The sequence below is a fragment of the Toxorhynchites rutilus genome, chromosome 3 (genome assembly GCF_029784135.1).
Source record: "Toxorhynchites rutilus septentrionalis strain SRP chromosome 3, ASM2978413v1, whole genome shotgun sequence".
Lineage (NCBI taxonomy): Eukaryota > Metazoa > Arthropoda > Insecta > Diptera > Culicidae > Toxorhynchites > Toxorhynchites rutilus.
Genome location: NC_073746.1, coordinates 248,435,943 through 248,454,091, shown reverse-complemented (window position 1 = coordinate 248,454,091; position 18,149 = coordinate 248,435,943). Strand labels below are relative to the sequence as shown.

Here is an 18,149-nt window from a genome sequence, read left to right as displayed (position 1 = left end):
AGAGACTTTGATGTTTCTAAAATCCCTCCTAGACCACCTCCCAGGAAGTTACCTCCAACTTCGACTCCCAGAAATTTTCAACCTTTCCAACATCCTTCATTTGACAGACATATTTTTCAAGGATATGGACCACAGTTCTCTACTACTCCTCAAAATTTTCAACCACCCCCTAGACCCTGGTTTCCAAAACCTCTACCTAGGCCCGAACCAATGGAGATTGATCACAGCATCCGATCTCGAAACATAAATTACGGCAACAGACAAAAAAGATCGCAGAAAACTCAGTTGAACAGGAAAGTGAACCTCAACTTTCTTCATCGCAGACTATTTTTTTAGAATGGAAGCCGAATTGGTAAAGCCAACTCTTCCGTATATAATTTAAAAACTAACATTGGAGAATTCCCATTTTTGGTAGATACTGGAGCGAACATTAATATAATTAGCCTATTCGTACAAAAAATCCAATCCATATTATTTATAGCATAGGCAACGCAAAATTGAGTGTACACCTTAAATTTCTCCGAACAAATTAGTCTTGTAAATAAGCTTCTTTGCGAATTAACGTACTTTCATCATCAGTGATTGGTGTCAACACCTAACCATTGGTTTTTGTTTTTTATCGATGTTTGAAAAAGTTTTTATCATAATGGCAAGTTAGAGGAAAGAAATAGATATTGTTACACGTACAATGATATTAAGTATGAATTATATGAAAGACATTGCAGGAAATAGCAGCTGCTGTCGGAAGAACCCACTCTACAGTGAAGAAAATCATAAACAAGTGGAAATACGAAGGAACCATGGAAAATCTCCCGGTAGAGAACGCAAACGGATCCTATCTTCTGATGATGAACGGGTAATTGTTCGAACATTGCGAAACAATCCTAAAACAAACATTCCTAAATTGACTACCGAAGTAGCCGGCATCATTGGAAGACTTGTCTGCGCAGACACTGTCCGGAGAGCAGCATACAGAAATAATCTGAGAGGTCGTGTTGGCCGTGAAAAGTATTACATCTCAAAGGTGAATATGAAAAAAAAAGGAATAGTTTGCTAAGGTATATGTAAACAGACCTATGGAGTTCTGGAACAAGGTCTTCTATACGGATGAGCCGAAAACCAATATCTTTGAATCGAATGGAAGATAGATGGCGTGAAGGAAACCAGGATTGGTGCTTCAGATTCAGCATTTGATTATTACAGTAAAACAAGGCGGCGGTAGTCAGATGATGCATGGTACATTGGCGGTTTCTGGAACTGGAACCATGGTGTTTATCGATTCGGCAATGGACAGGATGGCTTAACTGATCTTCCTGAAACGAAACCTGCAGTCTCCCGTTCAGAAATTCGGTCTCCCTCATGATTACTACTTTCAACAGAATAATGACCCGAAGCAAACTGACTTCGTGGTGCTGAATGCCTGCTCTATTATGTCCCAATCAGCTCAAAACACATCCGAAATCACCGAATTTGAACACTATTGAGTATATATGGTGAGAAATCAAGAACCATCCATCTATTAAAATACAGGGAACGAAGCGGCACTCAAGCGGCACGATTACGGAGATCTGGGAGGTACTTCCGTCTACAGTGACCAGAAATCTCGCTTCGGTGCTTGCAGGAATGCTGGACACCAAAGGGGGGCCATACCAAATACTAGGGGATTGATTTTTGGTTGTCTATTAACAATTTTCGTTTTAAGAAAAACTTGAACTGTACACTTAATTTTGCAACGTATTAATATGAGATTTTTTGTTTGTATTTTAAACGTGAAGTAGAAATGTGACCATTTTAATTTTTTTCTTATCACTACATGAGAGTAAAATGGATCGATTTTACGATGAATATAAGCCGCATTTAATTATTTATTTTTTGACCCCGAAAAACTCAACAATTACAAACCAGCACGAGTTGTATACTTAATTTTGTGATTGACTGTACATCATATTTTGAGTACTATTCAAATTTTTACGCCTTTTCACTTAATCATATAATGGGCCAGAAACAAGAGTCGGAACCAGTATAAACACTGGCAGCAAATAGCCCAGCTTCAGAACATTATGCAGGGCGCGGCGAATGATTATCACATTCCCCGACCCAATCAAACAGCTGTCTGAGTACAGCATTAACAGAAAAGAGCTAAACTCATGGCTCAACGGAATTGATAACCTCTACGAGGAATTCAAAATTAAGGGTGAAAATGGATTGCCCGACACTTTCAATGCTCACTATTTTGGAGCAATCAAAAATAAGATCAAAGGTGAGGCTCGCACAGTTATTTGTGCGAACAACAACCCAATAGCAATCAATGAGTTGAAGCAAATTCTAAAGGAACATTACGGTGACCGAAGGGATTTCGCAACAAATTTCGAAAGGGGACAGGAGTAATTCTAAATTTTATACTGATATAAAAGAACTAAATACAATGCTGAAGTCAATCCTTCAGCTCCATCCTCTAACGGCCGCCGACGAATTATGTTTTTAGAAGGTCCAGTTAAAACGATAGAAAACTTAAATTCTATTCCGTACTTTCGCATGCCCACAACGAAAGGGTATTTGGATTTTTTGGTTGATACAGGAGCTAACAAATCCTATATCAACCCTGAGCCTGTCACAAAAGCCTCCAAAGCGAAACAACCCTCTGTGTTATAGACTCTATAGTGTCTAACAAAAATTTAAGGTTTATAATTGATAAATAATACACGCCAATTTTTTCCAAGAAGCATTCGACAGAAAGGAACTTTTAGCAATTTATTTTTCTGCAAAAAGGTTTAGACCATAATTCTATGGGCGACATTTCACCATTTACACGGATCACGAGCCTCTCACAAAAGAGTTGAAACTAATGGATGCGAAAGGTCGTGTGACTCGTCAAAACTGTACCTGGAACAATATAATTTTAAAATATTCCAAAAAGGTAAACAAAATTTTGTTGCGGATGGGTTATCCAGAATCTCCAGAGTGGAGAATTGCAACCAGGAATTAGTAAATGAAACATTTGAAAACGATAAATTCTACGAAATTCATCCCATCAATAAATTCAAAAACCAATTATTTTTCAGTATCACAGTAAACAAAAAAGCCCTTATTTAATCATCCAAATCTTTCCAGGTTATACGATGCATATTTACCATCAGGCAACCGTATTACATAGAGCCAATTATCAATAATGGTTCGAAAATCCACATCCAATCAAACCTCTTTCTCAAAGGCATATCCAGTTCAATCAACATGCCCAAAGCTAAGGAACCTGTACATATGCTCGAGCACTCAGATAACACCGGCAGATACGTGCATTATGAAGATCATCAACGGAAATTCTGCTGATTGTCCCATAGAAAAATCATACGGCCAAAACCACATCAAACGGATTGATGAAGTTAATATTATGGTCAGCGATGGGAACATAACCCTATCATCAAACTGCCTTGAACAACCCAAGAAACTAATTGGATCATTTTTAATTCAGATCTCTAACTGTTCAGTATATATTGACGGAGAAGAGTATATAAACCTGGATGTAAACATTCCAGTCAGATCATTCATACCAACCACTGGACTAAAAGTAAATGCAACCAAAATTATAAATGGCATCCCCTTGGATCATTTACAGACATTCCATTTGGAGCATCGAGAAACTATTAAGGGGGTAGTACACTATGAACATCATAAAAAGTATGTGATTTTCGCGATTTTTTTCAACGAGAAAATAAACTACTATGATTAATCTGATATCACAGTTTTATTAGGTATAATACTTAACAAACAAAAAATATAGTGGTGTCAATAGGACTGTCCCCTGAATAGCCACAACCGGTTTGTTGAACCCTTGCAGCCAAAACCTTGTAAATTGGTGGGAGTTCTACAAGTTTTTCTAGTGGACCGATTTCAACCACTTATTGGCTTGTAACTTTGGAACGGAGCATCGGAAAAACCTGGGACGAAAATTACAGTAAAGTAGACATTCCAGAGAACATGTTAAGCCAGAAATATTTTTTTCAAGTTTCCATAGTGTTCTACCCTACCCTTATGAAATTGAACTTGTCCACAGACAACATACACACAAGGCTGTCGTTAGGATCAGTCTCCACAACGACCATTCTCATTATAATGATCATCATCGTATGTTTTTTACGGGCGATGATTCCACGTACCGGCGTTTTCGTGGAAGTGAAGACACTCATGGAATCGGACAGACAGCACTCACCAGCCAACCAAGATTAATTCAACAACAGTAAGGTCACAGACGACTTCAATGCAGAGGATCCCGGAAGCCGAAGAAGGCTTCCCAGTAGATGGGGAGTAGTTAGAAAAATACTGCTACATGAATTAGTAAATAGGATCAGTTGGCGCGCAACGTGGTGTATCACGCCATGCAGCGCGCGCCAATCTGGCATGAAGACGCGTAATGCGTCCAAGGGTTAAAAAGAAAATATACAACCCAGACAGTCGAAGATATAGTACGCAGATTAACCGACTCTATACTACTAGCCAACCAGCTTATAGAGAGTAGAGTAGTGCGGGGCGAAGGTACGCACCTAACTGTTGTCGTCCAATAACTCTTGAAATAAAAGCAAATAAAATTCAGTTTGCTTACCAAATTGTAACTATATATAATACCTTCAAAACGTAGTACAAGAATTTCTCGGGTTTTGTTTGTAGTTGGACAAAAACCTATTTTAATACAAAATGACTCATGCGAACTTTTGCCCTCATCGGACGGGCGCAAAAATGCGCACTTATTGTATTGTACTTCCGAGGTACTTTGTAACAAAAATATTCGGGGAGGAGGGGGGTATTGTATGATGTGTTATGGGTGGAAATGGTGGGTGTTATGGTCGACCATTTTCTTGAATAGCGTTAACGTTCTCTTTGGAACTTTGGCGTTTCAACGTATGCATTAACTAGCGTCATTTATTAATACTTATTTGAGATTTCTTAAGCCAAATAACACACCTTGAATGTATTCCGAGGGGCAAGCTTTAGAATACGTACAGTACAAGTCGAAGGAAATTTCTTTGACGAAAATTTCCCCGGCCAGAACGGGAATCGAACCCGAACATTCGACATGATACTGTGAGATGCTAACCACTCGGCCACGGGTGCACTATGGTCGAACTTACCACGTGGGAATTTTTGGGAAAGGGGAGACTGACGATATAAGATATCTGAAAATGTCCAACATTTGAAACCGATTTTTTTTATTAACAAATCAAGTTTATAAACACATAGTTACCTTCACTTGATTTATTTGAAACTCATTTGAAACATTTTATGAATATTTTTGTGAGCAAAACGCTGGTGCGCCTTTTGCCCCACATCCTAGGTAACTAAATCGTCATCCCCAAAATTGAAAAAAGAATTAAAACAACGCGAAACCATTTTAGCCAAACGAATATCAGCTGTTGTTTACTTTTAACCTGAAGCAGTTGTGTGCGGCTGGTTTTTATTTCGGTCGGATTGTACTGCTGCTTAAGTCCTTTCCAATCAACGCAGGCAACAAGAAGGTTATGATATCTAATCCATTCGACCATCGAGTCTAGAAGCAATTGTTATTCAATTGCAATACGGCGTTCAGGAATCGTTCGCGATGCCGTTATTACCGTCTCGTCAAACAAAATCCTGCGCGATTTTTTGCAAAGTTCGTTTCATCGAACTCTGGCGTTTTTGTTCTCTAAATGGTCCAGCCTGACTAATTTTTTGACGTAGGACTACGTCTTTCATTTCTATACTGGGATGTGAGTTCAAAGTTTCGAAAATGAAAGCGTTACGCCGGAGCAACGAGATTTCGAGCGATAATACCTCCTAAACAACTGAACGAAATGGTATGATAAACACTTCATTCGAAAGATAAAATGTCTACGCGTTATATGCTTGTTACGTTTTGATCCAAAATTTGTTTCAATAACCGTTAAATTGCTTTCAAAACAGGCTATAGAAATAACGCCAATCGGTATCTAAACGAGTGTCGCACGGAAATCCACTCAGTTATGATTGCGCAACGGTTGAGGTACGATAGCTGGAATGAATGGATGTTTCCCTAACACAGACATCAAAACCATGGTGCCTGAGGAAATCAGCATTGCAAAATAGATTATAGATGGGCAAATCAGCTCATCATGGTGAGCGGCTCAGAGCCGTTCAGCTCATACAAGTGAGCTGTTCATTTGGAACAGCTCTTGAGCTCAGTTGAATTTTGCAGTTGTCCACACAATTGCATATGAAACGTAATCACCATGGGACATTGCATAGTGTGCATTTTCTTAATAGACGGAAAGCAAAAAATAAACGAATTTAATTTGTAATTGTACAAAAACTAGAACTGATATGAATTCTAATAATATAATATACAACAAATACTGAATGCTGAAATCCAACATAGAAGATGCTTAGGATATGCTGAACTTAAACAACAGAAAAACCAGCAGTAGCCAAATAAAATGCCTCCAGGAATATTGGCCGAGACAACGTTTTTTGAAAAAACCATCGAGATTTTTTTTTGCATCCGAGGATATAAAAATAAATCCACTAATAGGTGCAACGAGAAATAATTATTCACGATCACAAAGGTAACAAAAGGACCAGTATCAATCATCAACATTTATGCCGGGTGGTTTTCTGAATTGTTTTGATTCAGCACGCGGAAATAAATGTATGTGTTTCCACAGTAATGTTTAAATAACAATGTAATATATAAAATTTATTTACAAGCATATAATAATGTTTATTATTTTGTTTGGCCATATAAGAAAAATTTAATGATGTAACGAACGATTGAATATCTTCAAAACAAAAACCTTTTTTCCTATCTGGCATCTCTGCTAAAGCTAAAGTACGAAGTGTTCAACAGCTCAGCATCTCAACAGCTCAACAGCTCAACAGCTCATCAGCTCCAGCTCCGTAATGAGCTGATCAGCTGCGTTTTTTTTATTGCGAGCCGATCCGAATCCGCTCACTATGATGAAGCGATTCGAATGAACAGCTCATGAGCGGATGGCACATCTCTAAAATAGATGCAAGCTGCGGATACTTTTGTACTCGCTTGCGTTTTTGCAAATTAGAATGTTTCCTTAACACAGACTTCAAAACCATGGAGCCTGGGGAAATCGGCATTGAAAAATAGATGCAAAATGCGGGTACTTTTGTACTCACTTGCGTTTTTGCAAACCGGAATGTGTTTTCCCAACACAGAATCCGAAACCAAGAGGTTGGGAAAATCGGCATTGCAGATACTTGCAAGTCGGCAGTACTTTGATATCCCCATGCATTTTTACACTCCGAAATTCGTTTTGCTAACACGGTCTACAAAAGCGGGTACAAATGCATCGCTTTTGCTCGGATCTGCAAGACAGCAGTGGAAGATATCCCTTCATGTCGCCAGCTCACTCACTCACTCACGCATACCGTTTAATGATTAGGCAAAGTGTTGATAACTATTTGCTGCGATAACTACTACTATAATTTGGGATTTGTTTGCAATTGAATTCGTAAGTTGTTTCTTTCAATCAATAGTTTAATCAATAATTTAATCAATACACACAAAAGATAGCTCTGCACAGTGGCGATATCGTACACAATGAGAAACATCCTAGGCGCGATTATTGCTAATTGAAAAAAAAAGATTATTAAGCCAACGGCAGTCCTACGTCAACATTACGGTTATATCATAGGTATAACCCATCCATTGTTTTTTTTAGTTTTTGAATTTTGACTCAAAATCAATGACACAACGAATATCGTTTCGAGTATGATGAATATCATTTTTTTTGCTTTTGATATTCAAAGTATAGTAGAACCTCGATTATCCGCGAGCGGTTGATCCGCGGTGCGGATTATCCGCGAAAGTGAGTTCCCTAGTAAATCTATAAACCTTCCCGAAATTTGTCAGTGAGTGGTAGTCTTGCTTTTTTGTTTTCGTCATGGCTTTCACATTATCTGATCACTGATGTACACGACCACACAGATTGATAGTTCAATAATTTCTGTATTGATGAAACATAGTTTTCATGCTAAAATATATATTTTTCGTGTTTGTACCTCATTTTAAGTCTTGTATTGCATTATCCGCGATTTTCGTTATACGCGATGGCCTAGCCCAACTATTTCGCTGATAATCGGGGTTCTACTGTATAAATAACAGCGAAATTATGAACCCCACTCAATGCCGCATTCATTCATTATAGCATTTTTTTCATGCATTAGCGATATGAACAAAATGAACTCGTTTGTTATTGTCATCAATATAATGAGGGCAGTGTGTTTCAAGCTGAAAGAGAGACATTTACACTGAAATAAAATCATATTCGTCACTCGTGAATATTTGTTGATATTCTAAGACACTGCTCTACACCCATTCAACCAAACCGAGACAAAGAAGGAAAGAAATAACCGACTTCCGAGTGGATATGAAATCTCAAACGATCCCCTCGGCACCCAATTTAGCTGGGGAGAAATAAACGGACATCGCGTGTTCGGAAGTTTTGAATTTTTAATATTGGTACCTACGTCACTCCGATTTCAAGTTATTACGGGGTCATGTTTTCTCATTTCTGTGAAACTTAGGAATTTTTTGGAAATATTTGGTATTCTTTATAGATCTATAACGAAGAAGTAAACTGTCGACTTTGGTGCTTACGCCACTTCGCGAGATTACGGAAAAATGTGAGATACCTCATTTAATGAATATATATGTGAACGTATACGAACCCCAGACACGTTGATCAGAAAGAATGAGTAAACCCTCGATCGCTACAGACCGGACGCTTATTACATTGCCGATTCTGGATAGTAAAACTCGTACCTCGAACACATGATTATCTGCCCGTCCCTGAAACCGAAGCGATCAGAAATAGCGGCATGGTATTCAGTGCCACGCTAGGAAGTCATACGCACCTAGTATAGTGTAAAACGAGATTAGAAGACATTGGTTATCAACGCAGGAAATTTCTAGTAAAATCCATCTGACGGATAAGAAATATTGAATTTGAACTGAACAGCCCTTTCATTGTTTGAGTAAAACTGATTAACAAATGACCGACGATGCTGTTCCAAAAAGAAGAAATGCTTCTCAAGCCAACGATTCTTTTTTTAGGAATGTGTATAACAAACATCGACAAGCACAAAACAACCCCCTATACTGTTTCACTCGAAACTCTCATTTACATTTCTAGATCATACAACGTACCTGTATCCATTCATTGCCAAGTTATCCCTTCCATTTCTGTGTGGGCTCCGAGTACAATCAGGAGAATGGATTACTGCGCCGCTTCAAGGAGCCGAATTTCTTCTCCGCTTCCAGCAGCATTTTCTCGTTCCGGATCACTTCGAATGGAGCGATTTTGACCAGCTTACCGCCACCTCCTTTCTTACTTGATGCTGCTGCTGCTGCTGCTGTGGATGATGCCGGCTGCTGCTCCTCCAAAGACTCGTCGGAGGGAAAATCTTCGAAACTCATGTTGCTGAAGGCCATGTTCTTGCCGGGCTTGGACAAGTACGATTTACCATTTGGTTTGCTGGGACAGTGCAGTTCTTCGTATTTTTCCGCGCCGATGCCATTTGATTTTTCCTTCTTGCTTCCCTTGCTAGTTACTTTCTTGTAACCTCCTACGTTCACTTTCACTTTTTGGCTAAGTTTGGCTGGTATCACAAGCACGTGGTTTCCGGTAAAACTGGTCGAGCTAACGCTAGCTGAATCCTCGCTTTCGGCTCCCGTCTTGTCCTTCAACGAATTGTATTTAACCTTTTCCTTTTTACTGAGAAATCCGCTGGCTTTAGAGGAACTCTTCACAACCGTGTCGCTGCTGTCGTCACAATCGTCCGACTTAAGCTTTCGAATATCATCATCATTGTCATCGGGATCAAAATTGACATAGTTATTGTCGGGGGATATGCTTGCAATGTTTTGCATCGAAATTTGGCTGTAGTTTATATAATTTTGCCGAGCGCTCATTTGTGAACTCTGCTGCTGTTGCTTCTGGCCAACAGTAGACGTTGATTCTGGCATCAAGGCTGGAATTGGATTTTTTGCGCTTGGAATGATGTGCGTTAACGTAACAGATCCCGGTTCGACAGTAACCGTTGGAATAGAAACGGTTTCCAACGGCAGCATTGAAATTGGATGTGATGAGATAAGCAAAGGAAACGGTTCTGATCCAAACAAATCAGTTTGAAGAATTGGTGACATTGGACTAGAAGGTTCGCCACTTAAAGGGGAGATTATGGTTTGTGGAACCGACACCGGAAGCAATAATTCCGTTGGTGTAGGTTGAGATCGTATCGGTGTAGGTTTGACCGGTGTAGACGTACAAAAGTCTCCTACTGGTGACGATGAGGGTATGGGAAAAGTGGGACAACTCTCCGGAATGGGGTGAATGTTCGGCATAAATTTAATACTGTTCCGTTTTGGTACCGCTGGCTTGCGAAACGGGGCCATAGCAAAGGGATCTAGTTGGACTTCATCCTCTTCCGTTGACTTCTCGACCGACTTCTCGTCCGGTAGCGATTCAGGCGTAAAAGGATCCATTGGTACCTCCTCGCCACTGGTGTTGGTTTCAGGGGCAGATTCGTAATCTAGTTCATCATCCAGAAGAAGCGGTTTATCACCGTGAAGCATATCCTCCTCGCCGGAGTCATCCTCATCAATGACGCTATGCTTCGAATCATGCTCACGCTTCTTAACGCGTATTCGCGTAACGATTCTACTGGTGTTGTCTTCGTTAGTTGTCACACTTTCGCACTCTGCATGATAGGCACTTGAACCACATGTTTTGATACTCTCGCTTATACAATCATCGACACTGCCGTCGCCAAAAGCATGCCGATTGAATTTCTTAACCGGTTTACCAGTAACCACCTTCCCATTTTCAGTCTCATCTCCATCGATGAATTCATCGTTCGCTCTCAAATCACTCGCTGAACCAATAGAATCATCTGACTCCCTATTGTTTTGATCATCCCCATCTTTGTTATCATTCTTTGTTTTCCCCTTCCTGCCCCCGCTATTCCGGTGTCCTTTTTTCGTGTCATCTTTCTGCACAACTTTTCCGCGCAATTTTTTGACAATCTGAACGTTTTTTATCTGACTTTTGTCCACTTTATGGTAAACTGCCTGCAGTTTCTCTGGAATGTTACTCTCCACAAACTGCTTGAAGCTTTGCTTCTTCACTCCTCCAGTCGAGTCCGCATGAAACTCCGCATCACTGTCATCCGACGTTACGTCATTAGAATTCAATTTCTCGTATTTATTCCTGTCATCAAGAGGAAGTTTGATAAAGTTGGGCGACCCCTTCTCTCCACCACTAATCAAATCGTCTAGTTTGATGCCTAACAGCGAAGATTTGTCTGCCATTTCTATGCCCCCGTTGTCCATGTTCCCATTTTCAGTGGATACCGTCCCGGGCGGCGCTGCTGCAATGAGACTTTCCTTACCTCCTCCGGTGGAATGTCGCCAAAGATTGCTACCACTAGCGCTTGAAATTACCTCACTCAATTTCGATGAAAGTTTAGATGATCGGCCAGTTTTATCCTTCAATCTTTTTGGCAACGTAAATGGTGCCGAGCTGAAGGGATCTTCCTCGTAGCCCATCTCGTTTGCCTGACCAGTAGACGACGAGGCCAAAACTCCAGTGGAAGCAGCTTGTGCTAGCGTGGGCAGCGAAAACCGTTGATGTTGCGGTTGTCTCAGCCAAGATGCCGGAACAGCAGCTGCGATTGATGTACGCTCCGATTTCATCTCTTCGGGGGACGTGACGATAGACGTTTGACTTCCTTCCAAGCGGAGTTTATCGAACTCGGCTCCAAATAACTGATCCTCGGTTAGCGTAGAATTTGGACTGAACGAAGAGGGGTCACCGAAGGGATTCCACGTGGAGCTGGAGATGGGTGACAGCAAGGATTTTTCACTGTTGGAGTTGCTCAGTACGTTACGATGGACTTGTGAGATCGAACTTGATGATGGTTTGGATGGTTGTGCTGTCGGGGCAGCAAGTAACGTTGTGGGTCGAGAACGTGTCGATGATGATGAAGATGAGGGTGGTTCCTGTTCGAACGGAGATAATAATGACGCCGGCGAAACTGTTGCCGATTTTTCTTTCGACGTCGCCGGTGATGACGGGGGAATCATCAAGTGGTTGGCTTCCGATGTGAAGAATCTGAAGAATAAATTAAAGTAGCGAATAGTAAAATTAGAAGAAGAAAATAAAACGGAATTATCAAGTACATTATCCCGAAAAAATATATAAAAGATAGAACCACATCACCATTGTAGAAATTTGTCGAAAAATACAGTGATACAAACTCGAATTCGTACACCAATATTTCGATTTCTTTTCACTACTACTAACATTTTAATGATCTGTCAATGTCAAAACATTGATCAAAATCAACATTTTTATCATGGTGAAGTACACGAACGCTTAATAATTATTAAAAATTACTACCGAAATTCGGAGTCGGTGGTTGCAACTTTAAGAGCGCTTTCTCCAATTTTCGGCCGTAATAATCGTTCCAGCCGGTAGGCTGTGCATAGTTTGGTGATCAAATTCGAGTCTTCAATTTCGGCGTTAGATGTTTCCATGCTAACGAGAAGCCACAAAGCAACGAAAATATCGCAGCCGCAGATAAATTTATCCGAAACGACCCAAATCAGTCAATCGCACGGCGTTTTCAAAAATTGGACGTCTCCCAAACCTCATTGTGACGTATTTGGCCAGAAGATCTTGGGCTAAAAAAACCCATGTGTTAAAAGTATTAAAAGTGGCGATTTATTTCTCAACATAGTCTCCTATTAGCTCGATACACTTGACCCAGCGATGCTCCAATTTTTTCAATCCATCTGAAAAATACTTTTTCTCGAGATCTGCAAAGTAGGCGTCCGTGGCGCCGATGACCTCCTCATTCGACTCAAATTTCTGCCCGGCGAGTGACTTTTTCAAGTTTGGAAACAAAAAATTAAAAAAGACGGGTGGGTAATGTCGGGGACATAACCGGAGTGACGAAGGACTATACAAAGGGGACAGCTTTTGTTAAATATATATTTTAAATATATTGTTTTATTTTCTTCTTCTACGTGAATACCTACCTATCTACCTTAAAAATGGATTAGTTTACTGTTTACTCTTCATGAATATGTTGATGGTTCTGAAAAGAACCTTTGGTGTTGTGTTTTTGTTATCACTCGATATTCCCATCTTGTTCGGTTAAACCTTCCTGTTTAGCTATTGCGTTTGCCACTCGCCACAGCTTCACAGTTGGAAAATTTCTTCCCATCCAGCTTGTGACATGTTGTTCAGTAAATTACATTTGATGCGACGTGCCGGAGAAACACTTTGCCACTCACTGAAACTAATTGTTGCCTTGATGAGCGCCGAACCGAAGTTGCTCTGTTCTTGATGCGGGTTTTCTGATTGTCGTGAGCAGCTTTGCAAGCCAACCCGAGCACTCCGACGGCCGAAACTCTATAATCGCTGTTAGGTATACTGGTGCTCCGGCACCAATCCGTTCGGCCTAGTTACCCGTGCCGAGCAATCAGTGAATGCGACCAACAGGGAACTGGAGACTTGCACGGTTCGAGTAAGACTTTGCCTTTCCCTTAACTTGTCCCCCTTTGTTACGTCCACGATGCCGTACAACCACACGGGTTTACGGTTTGAAAGAAAATAAGATATTTTTTTGGGGTCCGCGTGTTTTATACTCTAGCGGTACACACTCACAGGATAGAGACAAATCGGCAGACTCAGCCAGAGGGGCGAGTCCAACGAGACGAACGAATGAGCGTTAAAAGGGAGCGATGGCAAAAAATACATTCATTACGATTTGTTCGCTCGTTGGATTCACATGCAGGCTAAAAAGGGTCCTTTTCAGGATCACAAAATTATCTTCAATCTAAAGAGTTTATTGTTTTGTTATCACTCGATATCCCCATCTTGTTCGGCTAAACCTTGCTGTTTAGCGATTGCATTTGCCACTCGCCACAGCTTTCACAGTTGGAAAATTTCTTCCCATCCAGCTTGTGACATATTTTACAGTAAATTACATTCAATGGCACGTCGCATTACCACCACTCAGTATCGGATTGGAGGTAATTTTAACCTGTAATTGAACATTTGCGATGACAGTGGTACAGTGTCGACCTTCAATGTGGGGTCATAATTTGGACCCCGAACTCTATGTTTACAAAAATGTCCAACTAAATATGTCGCATTACTGGTCCGACCAATTAGCTAAATGTCGAGATAAGTGTAAATTACTGTACTTTCAATCTAGAAGCAATTTAAGAATTGGTGAAAATCAATAAGCTCAGAACAACTGCCAAATTCACATACTCATCATATCCTGGCAAACAAATTATGAAAAAATCAATTTGTGTTCTATTATTATTTTGGATATTGTTTTAGGAAGCATTGAACTGTATTTCCTAGACTATTTTTTGGAAGGTTTAATGGCCCTGAAAAGCGCCTTGTTTTATGGAATGGTTCCAATTTAGAAAACTTAGTACTCGTGGTTTTGAAAAAAACCATTTCGAACGCCCTCGATGCCGTCTTGTTATGGATTTGCCACCAAAGCAGTGTGTATAAAGAACAAACTTTTTTCTTCTGCTACCTGATGCCGTTTTGCGATTGCGTTTGCCACTCGCCACTCGCTGCAACTGCCTGTTGTCTTGATGTCCACCGAACCGAATGTGTTCTGTTCCGAATGCGGGTTTTCTTATCGTCGCGAGCAGCTTTACCAGCTAACCCGATCACTTCGGCGGCCGAAACTATATAATGCCGGCTAGGTGGACTGGTGCACTGGTACTAACGCGCTCGGCCTAGCTACCCTTGCGGGGAACTCCAGATCAACACGGTTCGAGCCGGATTTTGCCTTTCCCTTCACTTTTCCTCCTTTACCATGTCCAGACATGGCTGCTTGGGTTGGTTTGTTGATGTGTTGTGATGCGAACCGATGTGGTGTACGGTTTGAATGAGAATGATCGTTACGGCAGCGGAGCGGGGATTTTTAAGCTGACTGGCTGGCTCGAGAATTACGCATGTGTGAGATTGCGACCAATGTTTCGTTCATTTTTTTCTTTTTCCTTTCCAATCGTGGTTCATTCTATTTCGCTGCTGCTCTGGTTGCCCGTTTTGGTCGGTTCGATTTGAGGAGCACAAAATGGACCAATCAAAAATGGGCACATAGTGCATTTTGACAATGCTTGATATTTCACAATTATTCAATTATTTATCTCAAGAAAAATGAAATGTTATTCGTTATGATAGATGCGTAGATTTATTCCCAACCAATTGATGCAAAAACCTTTGCGATCTATTGAGAAATGCTCGAGTTATAAGCGTTCCAAATCTTGCATTTTTTCCTACTTGTTCAGTGCCTAGATTTCCATTTCACCTCCTATATCTTCCGGTTAGACGTAGTCCTACGTCAAAAAAGTCGCACGTGGCCAAATCTGGAGAATACGGTGGACGGAGTAGCAGTTCCTAGTGCTATTCGACCAATTTGGCCGTGTATGAGCCTGTAATATGATTACTTGAGATGCCACACATCTCGCTAATAGTCAAGGCCCCTAAGGCAATAAAATTCCCACGAGGGTGCCGGTGCAATGCGACCATAAATTGTCATACGATACCAAAGCCCCTTACTGGGGTAAGGTTCTTTTTATTATTTATGTTTGCATTACCCGAAGCGCACTGTGTGGAGTCGTTTGTTTTTCTTTCCGCTTTGCCGTTTGTTTGGCTAGCGGTAACAAATGTTAAACACATATTGCGTTTCGACAACATGTGTTTTCACTTCCTTTTTCCTATTTACTTTTTGCAGCTCCCAGAAGCTACCTTTCTCTGGCTACGAGATTGCGTCTGACCACGCCTAGATTAAGTATAACCAGGATTCTTGTACATAGAAAATAGTGGATACAATAAAAGTAAGCGCGGCACGTTGGCCGGCAGAATTATTATAACCACCAAGAAGCTCGAACATCATCATTACGAAATAAATGCCAAAGAAACAGTACAAGCTGGTGCGTTGTCATAATGGAAGATCACTTTATTCTTCGCCAAATGTGGCCGTTTTTTTCTGCAATTCGGCGTCGAATCGGCCCAATAATTCGGTATAGTAGAGCCCTGTAACCGTCGATGTAGATCACACCTTGTGAATCCCAGAAAACGGTGGCCATCACCTTTCGGGCCGATAAGACAGTCTTCGCCTTCTTCGGAGCACGTTCGCCGGGTGAAGTCCACTGTTTCGACTGTTCCTTGGTCTCTGGTGTGTACCAGTGGATCCATGTTTCGTCGACGGTCACGAAACGACGCAGAAACTCCTTCGGATTGCGCTTGAACAGCGCCAAACACTGCTCTGAAGTGGTCTCACGGTTGCGCTTGTTGTCCGGAGTGAGCGAACGCGGCACCCATCGCACCGACAGCTTTCTAATGCCCAAAATTTCATGCAGAATATGACCCACGCCAATACGAGATCGTGGATTTTTGTCACGTTATCCTCCGTGGTAGCCGTTTTTGGAGCACCTGGGCGTGGCTCATCAAAAACCGACGTGCGAACACGTTGAAACTCGTTAAAACAATTTTTGGCGGACGCCATTGAAGGAGAAGAGTCACCGTATATAGCATCCAAGCGCTCTTTGATTTCGCTGGGCGATTTCCCTTCCAAAAACAAGAATCGAATCACCGGCCGATATTGCTCTTTTTCCATTTTTCTAAAATCCGCGGACACGCCCGCTTCCACACACGATCAAAACAAAACCGGTCCGGTTCGGCTGAAATTTTGAAAGTAGCAGTTTACGAGAATGTACTACATGATAGTAATTTCTGTTGCGATACTGACACAACCGGGCTAAGTACTTATCGGACCGCCCTCGTAATTTAAGGAAATTACTTTTCTGTAATTTAATCAATCGTTTACAGTACTTATCACTATGGACATGTTATCTGGATCGAGCCAAAAACGTAAGTAAAAAACAAAAAGTGGATAATATCTGTGATATAACCGCAAGGAGGACGTAGGACTACTGCTGGAATGGTAATCATTTGTTTGAAGTTGCATCTGGATCAATTCTCAATGATGTCTGTTCTTGTTTTAAAGGGACTTTAACCCGAAGATCATTCGTCCCTCGATTCTCAATGAATGAATGAATGAATGAATATTTTGGAAGAACGCTGAAAGTTTTATTTGTTACTCTTGTTGAACTTGTTGGTAGTTCTGTATAAGACCGAGACACCTTGGTTTTACTCCGTGTTTGGAAACATATATTCCTTGTACTAAACATGCAAGCGAGAAAACAAAGTACTCACAGCTTGCATATATATTCTGCTGGGGATTTCCTCGGGCGCTTCGATTTCAGTTTAGTCCACCGGTAGAAAAGAAATGGAATTGGGAAAGAAGAGCATGAAATATAAAAGAATGAGCGAGACCAGTCACTCCAGTCACAAAGCAATCACAAGTAAATGGGTTTCCAAGCGGGCACTAGCCTATATACAGATTTGTGTGATGTCAATAGCATGTTTTCAAAGCTTTTTTCAAGCTATTGGAACAATGTTTTGGATCAATAAGTAACAAGCATATAACTCCATTCTTTCGAATGAAGTGATTATCATACCATTTCGTTATGCCGGCAAAGAAGTATTAACCTTTAACGAACGAGCGCATATATCTAGAACGATGACCAGTTGATCGACGAATTTTTAAGAAATTAAGTGCTTTATTTGCAGAGCGAGAAAAGGTGCTCGGAAAGGAATGCTCCAGATCACGTTGCATGCATGAAAAAGGCATAACCTAACAGAATTCCTGAAATATAACGGAAAGCCGCATGTATGGCGGCATTCAATTTTTTAAGAATGATTCAATGTCGCGAGTATGACGGTATTCGTTCGCTAAGAGTTAACGCAAAACGTCTAATTTCTCCAATGTAACGCTCTCGTAAAAACACTTTAAGGACATACACTGTCTGAAGCCTATTGTGCACTGGTACACTTAATCCTTGAATTTGCTTGTGTGGTATGGTCGCCCTTCTATCAAAATATGCATCGGGGCAATTCAACGAAATTTTGTTCGCTTTGCACCACGTAATTTGGCTTGGAACAGACCTTCAAATCATCCAAATTATGAAGATCGTTGTTGTTTGATTGAATCCGATTTACTGATTTTACAAA

At 40.8% G+C, this 18,149-nt stretch overlaps 1 protein-coding gene across 5 annotated transcripts in view; it reads right to left on the bottom strand.

Annotated features, from left to right (window-relative positions):
- The window catches only part of LOC129780520 (uncharacterized), a 61,740-nt gene that overhangs the window by 36,932 nt on the left and 6,659 nt on the right, over positions 1 to 18,149 (bottom strand). For 2 of the 5 annotated variants that reach the window (XM_055788858.1, XM_055788857.1), the window contains exon 3: positions 9,185 to 12,149. In XM_055788858.1, the coding sequence (XP_055644833.1) occupies positions 9,242 to 12,149 (2,908 nt within the window). In that variant the 3' untranslated portion in view covers positions 9,185 to 9,241. Of the gene's footprint in view, positions 1 to 7,249; positions 8,893 to 9,184; positions 12,150 to 18,149 lie in introns of those variants that run through there. The other 3 variants (XM_055788856.1, XM_055788854.1, XM_055788855.1) reach the window with 3 other exon arrangements.